General features: G+C 64.3%; 1 protein-coding gene across 23 annotated transcripts in view; it reads right to left on the bottom strand.

The window, feature by feature from the left end:
• Positions 1-402: 402 nt before the first annotated feature.
• PLEKHA6 (pleckstrin homology domain containing A6) overlaps positions 403-21,839 on the bottom strand; it is a 45,535-nt gene continuing 24,098 nt past the window's right edge. For 6 of the 23 annotated variants that reach the window (XM_068660225.1, XM_068660232.1, XM_068660219.1 and 3 more), the window contains 26 exons: positions 17,348-17,428; positions 17,089-17,206; positions 16,888-16,992; positions 16,685-16,757; positions 16,287-16,387; positions 14,512-14,687; positions 13,805-14,290; positions 13,006-13,516; positions 12,444-12,530; positions 11,663-11,716; positions 9,855-9,935; positions 8,401-8,469; positions 8,100-8,180; positions 7,767-7,916; positions 7,525-7,620; positions 7,208-7,319; positions 6,916-7,055; positions 6,190-6,339; positions 5,063-5,186; positions 4,784-4,893; positions 4,323-4,505; positions 3,994-4,158; positions 3,655-3,788; positions 3,406-3,548; positions 2,658-2,781; positions 403-2,300 (listed from right to left, as the gene is read on the bottom strand). In XM_068660225.1, the coding sequence (XP_068516326.1) occupies positions 2,666-2,781; positions 3,406-3,548; positions 3,655-3,788; positions 3,994-4,158; positions 4,323-4,505; positions 4,784-4,893; positions 5,063-5,186; positions 6,190-6,339; positions 6,916-7,055; positions 7,208-7,319; positions 7,525-7,620; positions 7,767-7,916; positions 8,100-8,180; positions 8,401-8,469; positions 9,855-9,935; positions 11,663-11,716; positions 12,444-12,530; positions 13,006-13,516; positions 13,805-14,290; positions 14,512-14,687; positions 16,287-16,387; positions 16,685-16,757; positions 16,888-16,992; positions 17,089-17,206; positions 17,348-17,428 (3,646 nt within the window). In that variant the 3' untranslated portion in view covers positions 403-2,300; positions 2,658-2,665. The other 17 variants (XM_068660218.1, XM_068660217.1, XM_068660237.1 and 14 more) reach the window with 14 other exon arrangements.

The following is a 21,839-nucleotide window of genomic DNA, read 5'->3' as shown; positions in this document are numbered from 1 at the left end:
CCCACCCAGTGCATAAATAGATTTCCTCCCGATGCGAATTCCTTCTCGCTTACAAGTCACTGCTATATGAAGTGTTATGAAAAATAATAACCAAAATAAAATTAAGAATTAAAATGTATTTTTTTTTCTTCAATTTTCCCTAAAAAACAGAACAAAACAAAAACGACAACCCGGTTCCACAACGCTGCAGCCGTGCCCACCTCCTCCGGCCACCGGAGTCGGGGGCGATTTGCCAGCTACAGGTCTGCGTGCCCCCCCCTTGGCGGGTGTGCACAGCCGGTGTAAAGGGGTCTGCGCCCCCCCCCAGCACCCCCATTTACACCAGCTGGGGAGCCCGGCCCGGCTGGCACGCCGCTGCGCCCAGGGACAGGGAAATAAAGGCATCATCTCTTCAAACTTACAGTCTCTTTATATTTTTATTTTAAATAAATTTGCTTTTAATAAAAGCAGAAAATATATATATATTTTAAATATTTTTTTTCTTTCTTTTTCTTCTTTTTTTTTTTTTTTCTGATAAATTGGCAAAGAATCTGCTTTTGTAATGCATTGGCAGGGCTGGTGCCAACAACCCTGCGGAGAGAGAGATTAGCACAAAACAGTACCTCCCAGAAAAGAAGAGAAAAACAAATATATATATATATATATATATATTATAAATGTAGAATTTCCATAAAACATATATTAAGGCATGTAATAGCAAAATAAAGGGCCAGCTTTATGAGCTAAGAGGGCAGCAGGAGGCTCGGGAGCGGAGCGGGACTTGGGGTTCCTGGGATCCGAGGAGTATTGCTACGATCGGGGGAGCGATGGGGGCGCAGAGGGGGGGCCTGGTGGCAGCACGCGGGTACAGGGCAGGGGGCTGGCCAGGGATTTGGGATCTGACCAGTGGGGAAAAAGCGAGGGGATGGTCAGCATCGGGCTCCTCACCCCATCCGCCTCCCCCCTCCCAGCCCTGCGCAGCCTGATGCTGCTTCCCGGCAGGAGCAGCTGTTGGTCCTCCCTCTGAAAAGCTAAAGAAAAGGGTAAACCCGCTACAGAAAAAAGAAATGAACAAGCCACGGGGGTTGGAGTGCAATGGCAAGGTCTCGGGGTGGGGTGCGCTGTCAGGTTTTCAGAGGGCCCCAGCCCGTGCTGGCACCGGAGGATGCGAGCGCAGCTGGGGTCCCCCCAGTCCTGTCCCCCAAATCTGTCACCCCCCGGTGCTCATTGACCCAGCCCGGGGCTGTGGGGCAAGGAGCCCCCTCCTCCAGCAGCCCGGCTTGCACAGAGGGGATGCCCAAGGGGGTCACGGCTCTTTGCAGCCCCAAGTTGCTCCCCACGTGTCCCCCCCCAGCCTCGGGCACCCATGGGTGCTGGGGGTGACCACAGGCAAAGCATCGCTGTTTGTAGGAGCACACTGAGGACAAACCCCACTGCTGCTCGTGGCCCAAACCCGATCCCCTTCTCGGCACCGTCCCCAGCAACCCGCACAGATCCCTGCTCGGCCCAGCGAGCCCTGGCTTCGTGCTGCTCCTCTGCTCCTTTCCAACATCCCTGTCCCTTCCCAGACCTGCTGCTCCGTGCCAGCACCGCACCGGGCAGCCCTCGCACTGTCCCAGCTCCCCGTGTCCCCCCTGTCCCCTCTCCATCCGACCCCGCACAGCTCCTCCTTCCTTCTGCTGAGCCCCGGGCACGAGGCGTGATGGAGCTGCCAGGCTCTGCTGGTGACTCCCTCCAGCCAGACGGATGCTAAAAGCAGTTTGAGGGCACAGGGAAGGCAGCGAGCACCCAAAGAGCAGAGATGGAGCCTCCAGTGTGCGGTGGGATGGCTGAGCTCCAGCTGGAGGAGCCCCGCTGCAGACTTTTGGGATGCCAACACATCCGCACGGAGAGGCGGAGGGTGCTGCGCTCCTCCAGGGCTGCCCCAGCAAGGGGAGGGCTGGCGGTGCCAGGACCACTGCTGCAAATGCCCCCCTGTACGGCTGTCCCAGCCAGCCCGGCACCGAGGCCACCACAGATCCATCCCTGTGCCGGCGGGCAGCTCGGGACCCCCCGTCCTTGGGGACCACGCTCCAGCAGAGCAACTCCCAGCACCCGCACGTCTCCTCCAGGACGGGGCAGATCAGCGGGTGCCATCCGTGCCACATCTCCCCGCTCATCCATCCCGGGGGGGTCTCGCCGTTGGTGGGAAGGAGGGAGGGGTCCAGGAGAACCAAAAACGATGGCCGAGGAGAGGTTCGGTGTCGAGTCGGGGCGCATGTTGGCGCGCTAAAACGTGGCCCCGTGGAACTTGACGGCGCTGGCAGCGGCCAGGGCTTGAGCTGGAGGGAAAGGAGAGTGGGGATGAGCCACGAGCTCCCCAGAGACCCTTGAGCAGCTCAGAGGAAAGCCCTGCGAGGTCTCAACCCCGTACCCAGCACCTCCCGGGGCCAGCAGCCGGCTCAGCCCTCATGCCCGGCCTGGGGTCCGTGGCTGGCCCACACGGGGGGGCTTCACCACGCAGGGCACTTGCACTTGTTCCATAGGAGGAGTTGGGGCTGACGTGGCTCAGGAGATGTTAGCTGGAGCAAGCAGCGATGGGCGGCCGCCGGGTGGGAAAGGAGGCCGGGGGAAGAGGCGCCCCCCGCCCGTCCCCGGCTGGAGAGGATGGGATGAAGTACAAGAGAAAAGGTGCTTACTTCATGGCTCAGACACGCATAAAATGGCTGCTGTCGGCGACCCGGGATGGTTCAGACGAGAGGGGGTTGGTCGGTGGAGTCGGGGAGGCTGGGGAGGTGGGAGGGCTTGGGGTAGCGCATTGAGCTGGAAACAAGAAATGGGAGAAGGGCGTGAAGAACACAAGCTGGCGGCGGCGGGAGGGGAGAGGCGGCACAGCGACAGGAGGCTCCCAGCGGGCAGGTTAGCGGAGGGGAGGAAACGAAGAGGAAGGAAGGGAGGAAGCAAGCGTGGTCAGGACAAACAGCCACAGCGGCGCCCGGCACACGTGAGCTCCCCGCAGGGCTCCTCATGGACAAGGCACCGCGCTCGCTCGGGCACCGCGGTGCGTCGCCGGTGCTTCCCGGCCCCCGAGCGCTCTCTGAGCTGGGTTTCTTTCCTTGGACGTGGGGCAGGAAGATTGGTTTTGACATGGACTGATCCATCGCACGCTGCTCAGTGCTGCTGCAGGGGAAGGTGGCCCCAGACACCGCTGGCATCACCCTGGCGGCCGCTGGCATCACCTGGCTTGCCGAGCTGGCATCGCCTGCTGCGCGGTGGTTCCCTGCACCATGCTCTGCTGCCTGGCCAGGCCACGAGCTGCTCACCCAACCTGCCTGATCCACCCTACAGCCACTCCTCCTGCGTGTTCAGCACCCTCAGACTCTCTCCTGCAGGGCTGCAAGGTGCTGGCCAGGCGTCCAGGACCCTCCGTGTCCCCCCGTGCCTTACCCGAGAGCATGCGGCCCCGGCGGGACGCCTCAGCAGCCAGCGCGCACGAGATCTCTATCCTCTTCTCCTGCTCCTGCAGCTGCGTTTCGGGGTCCTGGGGGGTGTCCACCTCCCCCTCGCCCAGGGGGATGACGTTCTGCAGGCTGTGGGGACAGCGGGGACTTCAGTGCCCGGGGCTGCCCTTGGTGGTGGGGTGCAGTGGGGTGCCGGGGAAGGGGCGCACGCGGGTTGTGGGTGCCGCAGCCTCACCTGGACTTGGCAATGAGGGTTTTTATCCTTTCCACCTTCTTCTGCTTCTCCTTCATCTCTTCGGGGCTGAGCGGCGTGTCGGGCTCCAGCTCGATGTACCGCTCGGGGATGAGGACTTTGTCCGGCGTGGATAGCTGGGGGGCAGCAGCAGGGGCTGAACTGAGCACCGGCCACCAGGACCCATCCCCACACCAGCACCCACCATCCCCAGCCTCCCCCAGCTCCCACCACCCGCACAGGGACTCGCTTTGGCTCCAGAATCCTGCACGATGCAGGGGTTGGATGGAGCCTCCGGCAGCGGGGATGCCCCAAGCCTGTGCTTGTCCCTCCCGGCCTCACCTCCTTGTTGATATCCACGTCGTAGTGCTGCGGCTCCAGCTCCATCTTGCGCAGCCGGGCGATCTCCTCCCGGGGCGTCTCGTGGACCTTGCCAGGGTCGTCGGAGCGCAGCGCTGCCTCCAGGTCCGAGATGTCCACCTCGTGGATGCTGCGGTGCCGGCGCACCTACGAGGGACCCCAGCCCCGCTGAGCCCCCTGGACCAGCAAACTGTCCCCTGCCATGGTCCCCGGTGTCCCCTCCGCCCCTTCCCCACCTTCAGGGAGCTCGGAGCACCCGTGTGAGGCAAACCCCGCTGTGCCGGGGGCGAAGTGCTGGTGCAGGGACTCACCACCTTGTAGGAGGCGGGTGCCTTCGTGCCGGGGGTGTCGGGCTGCTGGCTGCCCAGCAGCTGCAGGCTGCGCCGCTTCTCCTTCATGGAGCCGCTCTGGTGGCGCTTCATGCGGTCGATCTGCTCCTCCACGCTCATCTTCACCTTCGTCTCGTTGGCAAACACGGCGCTCTTCGGCCTCTCCTGGGGAGGAGAGCCCAGCCCCGTGGTCAAATACCCCTGCACGGAGTGGGCTCCAACCCCATCTGCCCATGCTGCATCCCTCTGCAAGGGGCTGCCCTCCCCTGGGGCAAAGAGAGGCACCCGCAGAGCCCGGGAGGTTCCCAGCTGGGTGCTGAGGTGCAGAACCACGCAGCGACTGTTCCCCCCACCCTCTCCCCATGGCACTGGGGAGCAGAAGAGCCCCCACAGCCAGCCCAGCACGGCCCACCCAGCCCCCAGCCCCTTGCCAAGGGCCGTGCCTTGGATCCCAGCCCGTTGGCCATGCCGCCGGCGCTCCTCCTCAGCATGCTGCCCGCGGGCACCACCTCCTCCTCCGGCGGAGACTTGGTTCGGGGGGGCACGATGCCCACTGCAGGACAGAGAAACACCAGGCTGAGCATCCCCGGGGATGGGGGGGCAGGATCCCAGCCACGTGCGGTGCTGGAGAAGAGCTGGAGACCGTTGTGCAGAGATTTCCCCATGGCCAGGGCAGGCTTGGGGAGCCTGCTGGAGCAGGACCTGCAGGGCCAGCACCGTACCTTTGTTGAGAGCCGCTTGCTTCTCTGCCTCCTGCTCCTGCCTGCCCGGCGGCCCCTCGGTGGGGGCAGTGGGGGCAGCCGCTCGCTGCGTCTCCTTCTTGCTCTGCTCGAAGCTCGGCTTGGGCTGCGGGGGCAAAAGAGGTCCCCGGTGAGCCACGACCCTGCCGGGCAGCCACACTCTGCGTGGGAACACACACACACACTGCCCCGCGGGGGACACACGGCCCCAGACATGCTCCTGGGGCACACGGATGCTGGCCAAGCAGATCACCAGCACACCCAAAGCGTGCTCCTTCAGCGGGGACACAGGCTGGGAGGGCTCTGCAGCTCGTGGCCAGGCACCCCTCGGTGTCCTGGTGACACAGCCCCGTGTTGGAAAAGCTTTCTGCAGGGGGACGGTCCTGACACAGCTTGGAGGGGGCACCCAGGAGCCCCTGCCTGCAGGAGGGGACCGGGACCCATGAGGGCAGCAGCAGGGGGCGAGCTGAGGGCTGTTTTTGGGGTCCTTTCCCCCCTGCACCCTGAGCACGCTCTGGTGACACTCACACTTGGGTCCATCATCATTCCCGGCTCCGCACAGCTTTTGTTTTTACAGCCCCACACGCATGCATCCTGACCCCTCCCAGGGCCACCCAGCTGCAAGGACACTTCTGCCTCCCAGACTCCAAACGTGGCCCCATTCCCAGGTGGGAACACGGCTGAGATGGTGCCAGGAACCTCCAGGTTTGGGTTTGCACACACGGTCACCCCAGGCCGGCCGAGCTCTCCGGCCCCTGGCGCAGCAGGGAGCGGTGCTGCAGAAGGACAGCGAGAGAGGAGAGGGCAGAGGAAAGCAGAGAATCTGGGGCTGCAGCAGATTTACACCTCCAGCTACCCGAGAGGAGCCTGGCCCAGTCCTGAGCATCCACATGGGTGCTGTGTGTGGGTGGCGGGGACCTGGAGAGGCCCCGGTGAAGCTGCCTTGGGGTCAGTGCCCACTGCGCCCCTCGGAGAGGCGGAGCGGTGCCATGTGTCACTGTCCCCTAGCTGAGTGCCACCTCCACGCTGTCCCTGCCTGGTCCCCGAGGTGTTGGGGAGGTTGGGAAGGGGCTGCTCTTCTCGGGGCTGCTCGGGAGAGGTTTTGGTACCTGTCCCCTCTGCGCCTCGCCGCCTCGCTGCCAGGAAGGGGAGGTGGGGTACGGCCAGGGGCGGCTCTCGCTAGGGAGCGGAGGGACGGTCGGAGGAGGCTCCAGGGGGACGTACGACTTGGGGAGGGGAGGTCGAGGCGGGCCGGGTTCCTGGGGTGGAGAGGAGCGTTAGGCGTGAGAGCAGAGAAACTGAGAGACGGGAAGGAAAAGAGAGTTAGAGAGAGCACGAGACAAAACACAGCGGAAGGCCGGGGAAAGGAGGAGGGAGAGCAGCTGGCGGCTGCTCCTTCGGTCCCGCACTTCTGTGTCCCCATCCACGGGGGGACTTTTCCCATCTCCCATGCGCAGCGGGGCCAGGCAGGGCTGGGGGCAGCTGGAGAGACCCTCCCCGAGCTCAGGGCTATCAGGAGACATTGGCATCGCCTTGGCACAGCCAGGGCAGCTTTGGGGAGTCCCCAGGTTCCACCCTGAACTTCCCACGGATGCAGGTGAGATCAGTGGATGCAGAGACTGCGGTGGCAGCAGGAGCTGGCCCTGGAGCTGAGCAACTCCCAGCCATCAGGATGCTCGGTGCAGGAGCCCTGACACAGCCCCTGTGAGGGGCACGGACCCAGACATCACCAGGAGACCCCACAGCCCAGGGATGTGTCCCCAGGCAGTGCCACATGCACACCCGGTGCCCCAGTGAGGACTCGGGGCTCCCTGGGGACACCCCGGCTCACTCACCTCGCTGGGACCCGGCTTGGTGGGCGAGCCCTGGGAGCCGGAGACGAGGGAGAAGGGGCTCAGGGGGCTGGTGAGGCTGGCCGAGCTCAGGGGGCTGGCGGGGCTGTTGGAGCTGTACGTGCCCGAGGGGCCGATGGCCACTGCAGGGAAAAAAAAAAAAGTGAAAAAAAAAGCAGAAATAAGCACGTGCACCACAGCACAGCCTCTCTGAGTGAGTGCCTGTCACGGGGATGCCCCAAGCTGTGACATGCTGGTGGCTGTGCCATGCAGGACAGGGACCGAGCCTGCTCACCTCTGTGCTTGGCGGTGTCCGTGCCGCGGGACGGGTTGTTCTTCCTCAGCCCCTCCATCACGTCCTGGATCCGCCAGATCTCCTTCTGGATCTGCCTGTTGACCATTTCGTTCTGCAGGGGGGAAAAGCAGCGGTCAGAGAGGCTCCCAGTGCTGCCAGCCCCGCAACCAGCTGCTGCTGGCTGTAGCCAAAACAGGGCACCGAGACCTGCAGCCGCTTGCAGACCGGCTCCTTGTAGGCTGAAGGAACCAGGGGACCTCATCCTGCACCAGCTGGGGCTGCAGGGGGGCTCCTGGGGCTGCTGGGGTCCCGCTCACCTGGATGTCGAGGTTCAGCTGCTCCCAGAGGTCATCGTGCAGGGCGGACACCTCGCTCTCCAGGCTCTCGTACTCAGCGGTGCTGTTGGCCAAAGCCTGTGGAGCAGGGGAGTCGGAGGGGTTTGGGCAGCAGCCACAGGGACAGAGCTCTGCCGGCTGCTCCGGGAAGGACGGATGGGGATGGGGACGGGGAATGGGGCAGGAATGGGGACGGGGAGCATGGTGGAGGGGGAGCCCCGTACCGTGCTGGCCTGCGAGAGCTCGACGCGGATGTTGATGAGCTGGTTCTGCAGCGATTCCTTCTTGTGCAGCAGCTTCTCCGGATAAGCTGGCTGGCTGCCGAACATCTCCAGCTCCTGGTGCGTCCCCATCAGGGCACTCTCCAGGCTCTCCTGGGGGGCACAAGGAGGCGATGCAGCCGTGAGAGCACTCACCGGGGCAAATGGGGCAGGAGCAGCATTTCCTGCTCCTTAATGGGCCGTTAATGCATGGAGACCACTGGGACCATGAAATCCACCCCCCCCAGCCCACAAATGTGCCCCCTGAGCTGTCCCCAGCCTGTGTGCACCACGAACCTTCTCCGCTCGGAGCTGCTGCACCAGCCTCTCCTGCTCCCGCAGCACCTTGTTCTGCTCGCACAGCTTCCCCAGCAGCTTCTGCTCCCGGGCAGGAAAGAGAAAATAAGGGGAGGAAGGGTGAGAGCCCAGCAGTGATGGGGGAGATGGGATGCAGCCAGGGCACAGCCCTCGGGGTTGGGTAAATGGGACAACGTCTGGGCGCAGGGGGGGTTTCCAGCCTGCCGGGCTCATTGCACGGGACAGGACACGTAGGGCGAGGGGCAGAGGGAGGACACGCAGCACGGACATTTGCTCTTACATCGGTGTCTTGCTCGCTTATCTTGTAGGCGTGCAGAGGCTCCCTGTAGGCTTCGGGGAAGGGCGTCACCTGCAAGCAGAGCGCGGGGTGAGCCTGGCGCCGGGGGCTGTGTGCTACCAGGAGCCCCTCGGGGAGGAGAGGCTGCAGCCGGCCAGCAGCCCCTCTCCTGGTCCCTATGGAAGGAGAAACGAGGACCGGGTCCCCAGAGGCAGCACGGGGTGGGGGAAGGCTCAGCCTCGTCCCCATTCCCAGCCCCGGTGCCCATCGGTCAGGCGAGCAGCAGGAGTTAACCGGAGACCAGCTCTCCACCAGACACGGAGAGCTGGGCTGGAGAGATGTCTGGTGAATCATTAACTGCCTGGCATCCAGCTGCCACCGTTTCACAGACAGGGAAACAAAGGCAGGAAGATTAAGCTGTAATCCCACTTAGTGGAGTAGAAGCACCCATAAATCAGCCGTCACATCAGGACCTGTTTACCATCCAGCTTCTCTGTGAGTCATTTTCCTTTCCTGGAAATCTAAATTACTAATGGGACCTCACCAATTAAATGCCTCCAAGATCTCGAGATGAAAGGCATAAGATAGGAAGAAGGGGATCATTATTGCTAGAAAGCAAGACGCTACTTTAGAGTGATTTAAAACCACAGGACAATGCAAATAGACCCGGACCTGGGAAATGCCCGGCTCAGCTCGCGGCACAGTCTGGCAGATGTGGCTCCTGCTGCCTCCGAGCAGGGAGCCCGGCCAACAAAAGCATCGCAGCTGCTCTGCCTTCACCCTGCAGCGCATCCCCACTCCCCTGGCCCAGGGATGGGAACAGGCACCTTCCCTTCCCCAAGAAACTCCAGTGATTGCCCGGTCACACATCCAAGAGTCTGGCCCGATCCTGCCCTGCTCGTGGCACTGAGTGCCAGCAGCACCAGGACCCCACGGCCACTCTGGCTGCCAGGTGACTTGATGCACCCACATTTGGAGCTGCACCCCACGCTGGCTGGGGCTCCCCCATGCTTTTGCAGCCTCTCCAAACTCCAGGCAAGAGGAGAGAAGCGTGCCACAGCCTCGTGGGGTAGCAGGCTGCTTCCTCTCCTCGACACCGGAGGTATTGCTTTGGTTTAAGATCCTTGGGCTGGATTCCTCCGGATCTGCCTTCTCCTTGCCTCTTCAACACAACGGCGAGAAAAGCACCTGAACGAGGGCGAGGGCTGGGGACCGCAGAGTCCCCACCTCGTGCTCTAGGGACAAGGATTGACGGCGTTGCAATGGCTCATGGATGGATTAGCAAAGCCTGGGATGGACTAGCAGGGCCCCCAGAGCGTGATGTGCGGGCGCCGCATGGATGCTGGAGCTTGCATGAGCGGAGATGGCAGGAGGTGACCTCGGGGATGGTGCGTGGGGCGGCTGAGGTGGCCTGCCATGCACGAGCGGCCGGGCCAGCCCGGTGGCCAAAGGCTTACTTGCATGTAGAGCTGAGCCCTAGGGGAGGAGGTCTCCACCATCCTGTTCACCATACTGATCAGGGTTTCGCTCTCGCTCATCTGCGACAGACAGGGAAGGAAATTTCAGAGGTCAGCGGAGACGCGCGTGCGCTCGGGTGCCGTCGGTGCAGCTCTGTCCAGGACCCGTCGGGGCATCGTGCTGCAAGGTGCCACCTCCGAGAGATGTCCCAGGTGCTTGAGCCACGAGGAAATTGCTGCCCCAGGCTGCTGCCGCCCTGTCTGGGGCAGTCAAGAGCATCCTGAGGGCTGAAAACTTTGTTGGGGGGAGAGGGAAACACAGATCCACCCGAGCCAGCTCCGAGCTGGGCTGCAGCCAACTGCACGCACAGACACAGGCTTGCACAGAGACACCCACGGCCACGACGCACAGGGTGGCCCCAGACAGACAGACAGACGGGCCCAACGACAGACAGCTCCACGTCCTGCCCGTGAGCACAGACACGCTCTGGGTACGGAGGGGACCGCAGCCTCGGGGGGACAGCAGGGTCCCCCGCTCCAGCACCATGGCTTCAAGCAGCAGAGCCTCCTGCAGGGACAGCAGCACGCAGAAACACTGCAGGTGCCCGAAGATGAGAGGCAGACGATGCCCTCACAGCCACAACCCCTGAGGACCAAGGGGTGAGGGCAGCTGAAGCACGGATCCAGGACCAGCCCCCAGTTTGGGGCCGGTCAGCGAGGTGGGGCGCAGCCAACCCCTGACTGCAGCCAGTGCAGCTCTCCAGACAAGCGAGGAGAGCAAAAATGAAGTAGCAAACTGTTTTAAAAGAGCTACTCGACAACATCCCTCTGAATTAGTCTCTCCAGAGGTCAGCAGGAGAGGAGGAGGAGATGGAAAGCCTTTTTAGGGAGCATTTTGAAGCGCCTCGGAGACCGAGCGTTGCTGCCGATGGCTGTGAAATAATCCAGAGAGCTTTCAGTGCACCGAGCGCTCCTGCTTGTCCTTGGCTCTGCTCCAAGGCAGACACAGATCTTGGTGATTACTGCACCGATGGGGATTTGCAGACTAATGAGATTGTCTCTGGAGCAGCTCCCTCAGTGCAAGCAAGCGCCGGGCGGCAGCAGCGGCCGATGGCTCCCGTCCCCCTCTCTGATTTCAGCCGTGCCCGCGCTTTTCACCCCCCTGCTCCCGCAGCTGCCTCCCAGGCTTTCCCTCCCCCTGCCCCCGGGATGAAGTCAGCTCGTGGCTTCTCTCCAAACCCCCCCTTGGCATGCAAAATCCCGGGAGCTGCTGCTTCGGTGCCAGTCCCAGCAGGCTCCTGCCCCCAGCCCTGCATCAAACCTCTCGCCTCCGAGGAGGCGCGGGGCGAGAGCGTCACCAACGCCACCTCGCCTGGCTGCACGCCTTGCTCACCCTCCTGCGGGGGTCCTGGGCGAGCACCAAGCACCTCCATGCCCCAACCCAGCCACCTGCAGGGGCTCGCAGCCCCTTGCTGGGTGCCCTGGTTGATCATTTTGGCAGAACCTGGGCTCACACTGATGCCGGAGGCACCGCAGGGCGCGGGGACATCCCGCACCGCCCCGCCGGCTCCAGCACACCCCACAGAAGGCACTGTCAGGGGGGGGGTTCTCTGCCAAGCAACGAGAGACCCTACAGAGGGGAAGGATGGAGGAAGCAAAGCAAAGACAACGCGTGCTGCTTTAATGCCAAGAGGGGTGAGGATGGATGTTAGGGGGAGAGATGCGGTGCTGGGAAGGAAGGGGACGCCGCTGGGGACAGGGCACATGGGGACAGAAGCAGCGTGAGGCTCGCAGCCAGCTCTGCCTACCTGCTGGTCCAAATACTCTAGGTTTCTTTGCAACTGCAGGTCTAAAAGTTCATCCTACCGGGAGCCAGCAGGCATGCGGCAAGAAACGAACACACAAAACACATAAAAGAAGAAGCAAAGCGGTTAGGTGAAGGCTGCAGAAATGCCAAGAACCTCTGGGCTGGGGAAGCGAGGGGCCACCTCCTCTGCCCCAAACGGGGAGGGTGGCTGGGGGACGTGCTGCAGGAGCCCAGACCCCGCTCTCCTCCCGGCTGGAAGCAGCAGGTCCCCCTCCTTGGGGCTCCGCTGGTGAGGATGGATGGCAGCATGGATAGCTCATGACAATTTAGGTTTCTCCCTCCTGCAGTGGCTGCTCCTGCCCTGCAGGATTGGGCTGCACACAGGGGGGGGACACCTGCTGGTCGCCCCCCACCCCAGCTCCATGCTCCAGGGGGAAAAAATGCAGTTGAGGGCCAAGCAGCAGCGGTAGCCAAAAAGTGAGGAAGCGAGGAGGGGAGAGGTGCAGGGAGCGCGCCGGCCTCACCCCATCCCCAGGGGAACAGCCCCAGCGGTGACAAGCTGGGCATTGCGGGATATATGGGGGGGGTCCAAGGGGGGCTAGGAGGGACTGGAGACACCAGCAGACCCTGCCCTGCCCAGCGCAGCCCCTCTCCAACCCACAGAGCTGCTCCTGGAGCAGGCGCCTCCTCCTCACCCATCCAAAGCAGGGTGCCCCGAGCTGTGACCCCCCTGTCCTTGCAGCCCCCCCGAGCCCACCCGTCGGTGCCAGCAGCGTACGAACCATTTTGTCGTGGACTGTAGGAGATGCTGGGTAGTGGTACGGGAACATCCCCGCGGGGACGGGCCGCCTGTCGCCCAGGTAGTCATACTGGGGAGAGAGGAGACCCCAATAAACCCCAGGGACCGGTGAGGGGCACGCGATGCCTCCCCCATCCCCTCTTTGCTGCTCAGAACGACTGCAGGGGCTCGGGACACATCTTGCCCACCCGGTGCAGACCCCCAGCCCTGCAGCAGGGTTTTGAGGGGCGCAGCAGCAATATAGGGACAGCAGAGCACTCTGCTTGGGATCGCCTTGCTCATGGGGGCCCCATGAGCTCCCCTCCTGCCCCATCTCTCCAGCCTCCCAGCAGCGCAGGGGCACCCAAATTGTGCTTGTTCCCTCCTGGCAGGGCTGGAAGGGAGGACCTAAAGCCAACCAGCTCCTGCGCACCAAGGACTCGGTGGCATCCTGAGGCCAGGATGTGCGCCCAAAAGGCGCAGGCTGTGCCGCAGCATCCCCACCCTGACCTCCCCAACTTCGGTCCCCTCCATCCTCGCACGCCCCAGCAGCGATGGACGCTTACCTTGGGCGAACTGATGGACCTCCTCATCATGAAGGCGGCGGGGTCGGCGTAAATCTCCTCTCCCCGGGGCGGCAGCCGCTCGAAACGGGCGCTGGGCGAGCGGACGGGGGAGTAGACGCAAGCCCGGGTGTAGGAGCCCTGACTGGGCGAGCGCGGCACGGAGCGGGAGCGGGGCTGCAGCGACATGCGCCGCAGGGACCCCGAGGCGGCGTCCACCTCGTCGAAATAAGCCGGCTGCCTGCCGGGGCCGGCGAGCCAGAGAGGGACGTCCTGGCGGCCGAAAGCGGGGTGCTCCTTCCACTCCCGGAGCTGGTAGGGGCCCCCGTTGCGGAAGGAGGGGCGCTTGTCCTCCAGTGCCCAGGGCGGGCTCACGCGCTCGTAGGCGGGCATGGAGCAGATGCTGTCGGGGCGCACGCCGGGCGGGTAGTACTGGTAGTCCTCGGGGTACTGGGGCGAGTAGGGCGAGTAGTAGTCGGGTACCCGGCGAGAAACGGGGTAAAACCTGGTGGGGCTGGGAGGGAAGTGAGAAAAAAATGAGAGGGGGATGGTCCCAGCGGCAAGGAAATCCTTGTAGCACGCAGCTGCGGCACCAGCATTGGGAAAGGTGGCATCTGTGCTCCTGTGGTCCTCGTGGTGGCCCCCCTCCAAAATTCGCCCTGCTTGGCTTTTGGGGGTGTCCTCCACACAGCATGCAGCAGATTTGCTGACCCCAGGAGGGGATAAAGCAGGTGGGAAGAGGAAAAACATTCCCGGAACATCACCCAAAAAGAAAAAGAGCAGGGTCCCCTCCCTCGCTCACCTCCGCAGCTCCTCGGGGGGCACGTTGCCCCGGCGCAGGTTCACCCACTGCTGCAGCTGCGTCATGGAGCTCTTGCGCTGGGCGATCTTCTCGGGGTTGGTGCGGGGGGCAAAGCTGCGGCGATGGGCAGCACTCTCCCCATCGGGCGGGGGGTAGGCGGTGCTGCCGGGGCGGCTGGGGGAAGAGTAGGGCCACCCGTTGGGCTGCGTCGGCCTCTCCGTGCTCGGTGGCACCCGGGGTCCCTCGGGGTAAGGGCTGCCGGGCTCCGAGGGCATCTCCTGCCCCGCGATGCCGTTGGCTTTGGCTAAAGGTTCCTTCTTGCTCTCCATCCTCTCCGGTTTCCTCTCCATCTTCTCCGAGCCCCGGCCGTCGCCTTCACCCCGGGTCTTGGCGTCGGGGTCGGCCTTGGGGTGCTCGCGGTGCACGGCGTTGCGGTGGTGGTGGTGCTTGCTGGGAGGGATGTTTTCCGAGTCTGTCTTCTCGTGTCTGGAGGCCGTGGAGACACGAGAGAGCATTACCCTCCCCCTGCAACACCCCCGGCGTGCCAGCAGTCCCCCATCCCTCCCTCAGCCTCGGGGGGCTGATGCTCCCCCAGCTCCGATCTGCACAGGGCCCCCTTGCTCCAAGAGGTCCCAGCCGTGGCGCACGGCCCCCTCCACCCCTCCAAGAGGCAGGGGGGTGCCCCCAGCCCCGTGCAGCGCTCTGACCTCTGGGTGGGGGGGATCTGCACCCGGGCGGCTTCGCCCATGGCTTGGATCCAGGATTCCTGCTCCTCCGTGTTCTCGGCGCTGAAGAAATAGGTCCGGATGCCGGCGTGCTCGGCCTGGGGAGACAGGGACTGCCCGTTACTCGCCGGCACCTCCTCCACCCAGCACACAGTCACCTGCAGGGGGGCACAGAAGTGGGGAGAGAGACAGACAGGAGAGTGAGAGCTCCATCTCCACCCCGGCACGAGGTCCTGGTGCCGCGGGAGAAGCCTCCTCGGTCCCCAGGAGCATCCTCAGCAGCACCGGGCGGGATGAAGGCTCTGCGGGCAGATCCAGGATCCCTCGTCCCCTGGGCTCGCAGCCATGCCCTCGCCCTCCGTGATGCTGGGGACCAGCCCTTCCTTCCCCCAGGAGCTGCGCCCCAGCATTTTGGGGGTGCCCTGGAGTGCCCAGAGGCAGCCGGAGGGGGAGGCACATCCCATCGAGAGCAGCAGCGCTGGCCGGAGCGTTATCGGTCATGCAGGGTTAAGGGAAGGTGGCTTCTTGGCCCAGAGAACACTTTTTTTGGGGGGAAAAAAAGGTTTGGTTTTGGTCCAGGATGTCAGTGCCCACCGTTCACCCCATGCTACAGCAGCTGGAGGGCAGGTTTGGCTGCTGAGGGCCTTTCTGAAGCAGCCACCTTCCCTCTCTCTGGGAAGGGACGGGGGGCAGCAAGGAGGAAGAAAATAAATAAATAAATTAAAAAAAAAAAAAGGCAGTTTTTTTCCCCTGGAAAACTTTTGGGGGTCAAATAATTTAAAATTTAAAAAAATAAAAAGGGGAGGGAGGGGGGGTTGGTTAAAACCCTCCCTTGGGTTTCCATTTTCCCCAGCTGCAGGGGGCAGGGATGCCTCCTGCCCGGCTCCTCCAGACCCTGCAGCCTCCTACCTCGAAAGCTCTGCAGCCAGAGCGAGAGATAAAACACAAAACCGCACCGATTCCTGCCCCGGATTAGTGGGAGCGGGGTGAGTGAAGCATGCGGGTCACCCCTCGCCCTCTGCATGCATCAGAAACACAAGCAGATACTACCTAGCTGGTGGCGGGGTGCTGGCGTGGCCGAAGGGCGTGCGGAGACCTCCTGGCCGGGGGGATCCTCGCCCGCGGAGAGAGGAGGAAACACAGACAAGGGGTCAAACCGCAGCGGGGGGATCGTGGGCGCAGCCCTCGCCTGGCTTCGGGGCCCTCTGGGACCCCGTCCCCTCTTCCAAGGGGTACCCAAAGCGGTACCCAAGGTGCTGGAGCAGTGGCACGGAGGGAACCCCTGGGTGCTGTGGCTGGAAGCCCACGCACGCAGATGAGGGCTGCGGTGCTGCCTCATCCTAGCGCAGCACCGGGCGGTTTGAGTCCCTATTTCTATTTATCCGTGGGTTCCCACGGGGACACGAGCACCGAGGACACGGAGAGGAGCGGGTCGTGTAGCTCCTGCCACGCTCAGGAGCAGGAAGGAGCCTGCTTGGTTTTGGCACAGCCAGCAAGCACTAAGCCAAGCACCCAGCCTCCCTGGGCTAGGGACGGCGGCTGATGCTGCTTCACCCCCTGCGTGCCTCAGTTTCCCCAGCAGAAGGCACGGGGGATGTTGGGGGGGTTACTGCAGTCCCCCCTCTCCGCGGCTTGGCTCTGCTCCAGGCACCAGCACCAAGGAAGCAAGGGGAGGGCGCAGCGGGGACCCTGCAAGCATCGCCGCTGCCCCGGCACCGTCCTGGGGGTCCCCCCAGACCCCGCGCTCGGGCACTGACCTTAAAGGTGTGCTTCCTGCTGATGTTGTCGGAGGGCTGCACGGCCGCCACGCGGAAGCTGAGGAGGGGGATGCTGCCCAGGATGCTCTCCTCCTTCTCGTCTGGTGGGAAACCAAGGGGGGTTAGGCGCACGGTGAGACCCTCCAGCTTCGTTTTGGGGACGCGGCCCCATCGATCCTGCCCGTGCAGGCACGGGGCTGCTCGAGCGGGCAGCCCACCTGTAGGAAAGCTCTGCCTTCCTGTTGCTTCGCCAGCAAACGCTGCTCGGCTCGCACAACAGCCTGCTCAATAATTCATGCTCGCCCTCGGCTGCCAGGGGGAGCGCAGCGAGCTGCCAGGGAGGCGTTAACCCCGGCGTGGCAAGCGCCCCCAGAAACGAGCAGCCCCCAAAAACGTACCTTTGTAGTAGAAGAGGCAGCGATCCACCAGCACGAACCAGCGCTTGTTCCACTGCTTCACCCCCGAACTGGCCTGTGAGAGAGGAGCGGTGAGACCGCGGGAGATGCGCACCCATGGGTGACGCGCACCCAAGGGTGGCCAGCACCTGGGCGCAGAGGGGGAGGCACATTCTGGGGATGGAGCATCAGGGGCAGCCGGGTACCTGCTTGTAGAGCCAGCCACTTTTGGTCACGGCAGCGTTGGGGTTCCTCTTCATGGAGTTGGAGCGCTTCCCGAAGGCGATGCCCTTGCGGGAGGGGCGCGATGCCTGCAGAGGGGGAGAGGAGGCGCTCAGCGCCCTGGGGGACCCCCGGCACCCCGTCTCCACCACCGCCCGCCGTGCCGCGTGGCTCCGGGCACTCACCCGGCCTCCGGGGCGCTCCGGGGGCACCTCCGACACCATGGCGTGGTTGGAGGGCTCACTGCTGCTGCTGGTCGCCGGGCGCTTGCCGCCTGCTTTGCTTGACATGTCCAAGGTCGGTCTGCGGCACAGATCTGCTGTCAGCACGGCCACCTTCCAGGAGCCAGACCCCCCAAATCCCCACCCCAAGCACCCAAATCTCCCCCTCCATGCCCTGAGCCCGCCTCGGTCCCCAAACCAGGGGAGGTGGGCTCCAACCTACTTCTGCAAGTCCAGTCTTGAGTTTTCTTCTGGGACCTGGCCCGTCACTGGGTGCAGGAACGTGTTCCGCCTTTCATTGTGGCTGCAAGGCACAGCGAGGGGGGAGCAGGGTTAGAGCCACGGGGGGGAGACCCATGGCACTGCTGCCCCAAGAGCTGAGGAGGAGGAGGAGGATGGGGTCCGAGGGTGCACAAAAACCCGGGGAGGTGCTGAGCTTCTGCTGAGCCCCGGCACGAAGCACAGCTCCACACCGCCTGTGCGAACCTGGGTGCGACAGCTCCATCCATCCCCACCGCCCCCCGAAATAAATCCCTTTGTTTTTAGCGCCACATCTCCTGCTCCAGCACCAGGGCTTTGTCGTGAGTCCTGTACTTTTTGCACCACACTTTGCTGGTGCCCCAAAAGCGTGGAGGGGGATCCCCAAAATCCCCCTGTGCGACCCCTGGATTTGCAGCGCTGCCGGGTGGATGCTCCCCTTGCTCCCCCCGCTCATCCACGCGCTTCATAATCCGCGCAGCAAATTTCAGCTGCGTTTCCCAGACAGCCTTTGCCTCGCCAAGAGCCGAAATGAGGTCTCCGATGGCTGAGACCTCATTACTTCTGCTGGACACATCACACGGCGTCGGCTGCCGCGTGGTGAGACATTACCATAACCCCCCCGGCTGTCAGCACAAATCGCTGCAGAGGCAGCAGCCATGGCCCGTCCTAAAGCGACATCCTCAACGTCACATCCTCTGCTCCGGCTGGCGGATCTCAGAGCCATTTGCCAAAATATCTGGAGTCAGGCTAAGAGCAGGGTCACAAAGCCCCGGGCCCCGCTGCTGGCAGCACTCCTGGGGGGGCATGGGTGGAGGTGGGGGGCTCTCAGCAGAGCCCCAAGCAGGGGTTTTGCAGGCAGCTGTCCCCAAAACGCTGCCAGGCCGGTGGAAGGATGCTGCCTCCTGTGAGGCAATGCTCACCAGCTGGGTGCTCTGTGCCCCAAAAGCTCCACCCTGGGGTGTTTGACTTGCACCAAGGGGCGCTGAGGACCCCATTTTGGTGACAGCCCCCAGCATGTGCCAGGCACCAGGACACGGGTGCCCCCCGGCCACACACCATGTAAACAGCCCGGCACCCTGCTGGAGTGCTGAGTGTCAGCAGAGGAGGGGAAGTTTGAGGAAGAAAACAGCTGCCAAGACCATCCCATCCCATCCCATCCACGCACGCATCGCCCTGGAGCTGGGCTCCAGCCAGGCTCAGCCGATATTAACTGCTTTCTGCCAAAAACAGCCCTGCGGGGAGCTGCTCCCCCTTGCAGATCCCATCCTGGCCCCGCATCCTTCTCTGCCCCCCTCCGCCTGCTCTCCCCGTTAGCGGGGGTCACCTGAAAACCCTTTGCAAGGCGCCCACACCCCGCAGCGAGGGGCAGCAGCTGCTCCCCTGGCACCGGGCTTTTCTGTGCCACGACCGCATCTGCTGCGAGTTCGCTGCGGTGGCAGCGCCCCCGTTTTGTGCTCCCTGCTCCGGGGACACCGAAGGAGCTCTCTGCCACGGGGTCTGGAGCTGCTTCGGGTCCCTTTGCCCCCGCGGGTGACTTTGGAGAGCCACAGCACCACGGCAGGGACAGGGCAGGTCGTGGGGAGCCGACACGCAGGGAGGGTGCAGACACGGAGCCAGCAGCACCCCAAACACCCCAGCCCTGCACAGCCGGGGCTGCACCGAGCCACCGGTGCTGCCAAGCCCCTGCTGGGGACATCCCCCGGGTCCCCAGCCCTGCCCACCAACGTGGCTTTCTCTGCCTGCAAGCTGGGCTCTCCCCCAGCCCGAGGTGCCCACCTGGCTTTGCAGCCCCCCTGGGTGCTTTCCCACCCCCACGGCTCCTCCTCGCACCACCCCAGGCACCTCTGCCCCCTCCCCATGCTGCTCCCACCACCCCCAGACCCGCTGTCCCCACGGGGTTTTGGGGCAGCTCCTTAACCCCCCGCCCAGAGCAGCTGCCTCTGTGACCCCGCTCCCAAAACTCCCGAGCACTGCAATGCAGCACTCGCTGCCCGGCCCGAGGTGCCCCCAGCCACCACCACCACCACGCCAAACCCCCCGGGGGGGTCCTACCTCACCCTCCTGTCCGCCCGAAACTTCAGCATGGTGCCGGGGCCCTGCAGGCTCAGCTCCGGCTGCCGGCTCCCACCATGGCAGCGGCGGGCGAGGGGGGTCCTGTGCCACCCACCACCCGGCTACGGCGCACGTGCCATGGGTGCCACACGGGCAGGGGGGCACCGGCGACGTGCCACGGGGCTCGATGTCCTCTCCCGGCAGTGGCAGCCCCCCGAGCCCTGCGCTGGTGGCATCCGGCAGCGCTGGGGCTCGTGGCCGCTGCGGTGGGTGCTGGCAGCCCCGGCGCAGCGCGGGTTGGCGAGCCCTGGAGCGCGGCAGGCAGCCGGCAGGCGATGACAGGGACAAACAGCTCCCGCTCGCGTCCCCACGCAGAGGAGAGGCGAAGGGCAGCGCTGCACACGCCGCCTCCCCCAGCCCAGGTGCAGCGTCGGGGAGCGGTGAGCGTGCAGGAGAAGGGCGAAGTGGGGTGGGGGCTGCTTGTCCCTGTCTCCCCCCCAGCCCCTCGCCCCTCTCCAGCACCGAGCGGTGCAGGGGGTGCTGCCCGAGGAGGGGAGGGTGCCGCGGGGAGGAAGGCGCTGAGCCGGCGCTGCTGCTGCTGCCCTGCATTCCCTGGCTGCATCCTTATCCCTTCCCCCTGCTCCTGTCCCCAAACCCTCCCCGCTCCCCCCCCCCTCGCTGTGCCTCCGTCCCTTTCCAGGTCACCCCAGGGAACAGGATCAGCACCAGCATCGACCAGCGCCGTACAACCCAGCAGCTTCGGGGGGGGGGACGGGGCCCTGCAGGGTGCCAGAAACAGGGCTCCGGCACCCCCAGACGGGATTTGGGGCGCCCTCAGCCCCCCAGCAGGTGAAGGGGGGAGCCCAGGGGGCAGGATTGGGGGTGCCCAGCCCTCCTCCTGGGCACGGCGCTTTGAAGAGGCAAAGCAAACGCATCGCGGCTGTTATGATAATGGGCTGAAATGTCAGCGCTGCCTTCCCTCCCCTCCAGAGAAAGCTCCAAAGAAGGAAGCGGAGCGCAGGCAGCCAGCTGGCCTCCATCACGCCCCGTCCCCGCTCCGCCACGGCCCCGGGACCACCTCGGGACACCAACGCAGCCCGACGCACCGCTCAGCACAGCGCCAGCACCATTGCATCATTCACCTGCTCCTCCCCAAAACCAGGACCTGGAGCCGCAGCCTGCCTCGTCCCTCAGCCCGCGGCGAGCTGGAGCAGTGCCGGATCCCAGCCTCAGCGCTCGGGGATGCTCCCACCGCTCCCCGGCCAGCACAAGCGGCCCCTGTCCCTGCCAGGGCACCGGGAACCACGTCACCAGCGCTGCCAGAGGCTGTGCCAACGCAGCTGGGATGGCAGCTCCCGAAGCAGCCACACGCACCTGTGTGGGGCACCCGGTGCCGAAGCCGCTCTCGGAGGCGTGGAGGAGCCGAGCGGCGCGGCCGCTGCCCCCCTTGCTGGCATCCTGCAGGTGTGAGGAGAAACCAGCCCGCTGCAGTGCCCACGGGCAGTGCCTGCCCCTGGGACGTCCCCACGTCCTTGCAGCAGCTCCCCAAACCCCGCCACCCGTGGTCAAGGTCCCCCAACGGCCCATGGATGCGTGCCAACACGCCGCCGCCGCGCGCCAAACCTGGGGCTCACCCGATGGCGGTGCCAACAGGAGTCACCAACGTCCCCTCTCCTTGCCGTGCCAGGGTTTCACCTCCTGTCCCCTCCCCGTCTGCACCGAAGCGGAGCAGAGCCACGCTCAGGGGTGACTCCAGCAGTCCTTAACCCGGGTTCAACCCTGGCGTTGCCAGCTTGCAGCAGGCGCCGTCCCCGCTGCCCAGCTGGGCTATTTCACGCTGAGCAGCGCCCGGGGGTGGTCATGGACACGGCCCCCCTGCAGCAAAACAAGCAGACACGCTCCTGGGCTCTGAGCAGCAGCTCCAGGGTGGGAGCTCCCCCAGACCTCCCAGGAGATAAGAGCCAGGGCTTTTCCTTGGGGTGAACATCAAAGGAAAACCCTCCAAAATTTCCCCTTCATTTTTTTTTTCTCAAAGGTAGGGAGCAAGGGAAGGGAGTAAAGGCGGTAACTGGAGAACAAACTTTGTCTGGGTGCTGCTGGTCTTCCCCCTCCCCAAAGTTAAAGTTTGCTGAGCGCAGGGAGGACAACTCCACCCTTTCCCCAGGGGGAAAACCCTCCTGGCTCCCCGCTGCCCTTCCTGCGACCGTGAAGGTCACCGCTCCCCGAGCGCTTGCAAACAAGGGCTGGGACGCGTCCAGGAGCAAAACCTGAGGACCCTGCGGTGGCCGAGGCCCTGCATGAGTGCATCCCTTGCTGGCATCGCCCTTCGGTGCGAGCAGCAGCGGGCACAACCCGGCCACAAGAGGCAAGAAAGAGGCAGGCGATGCCGGGCGATGCCAGCC

The sequence above is a fragment of the Anas acuta genome, chromosome 24 (assembly GCF_963932015.1).
Source record: "Anas acuta chromosome 24, bAnaAcu1.1, whole genome shotgun sequence".
Taxonomy (NCBI): Eukaryota; Metazoa; Chordata; class Aves; order Anseriformes; family Anatidae; genus Anas; species Anas acuta.
Note: the sequence above shows the minus strand (reverse complement) of the source record. Positions and strands in the feature narration are given on the sequence as shown.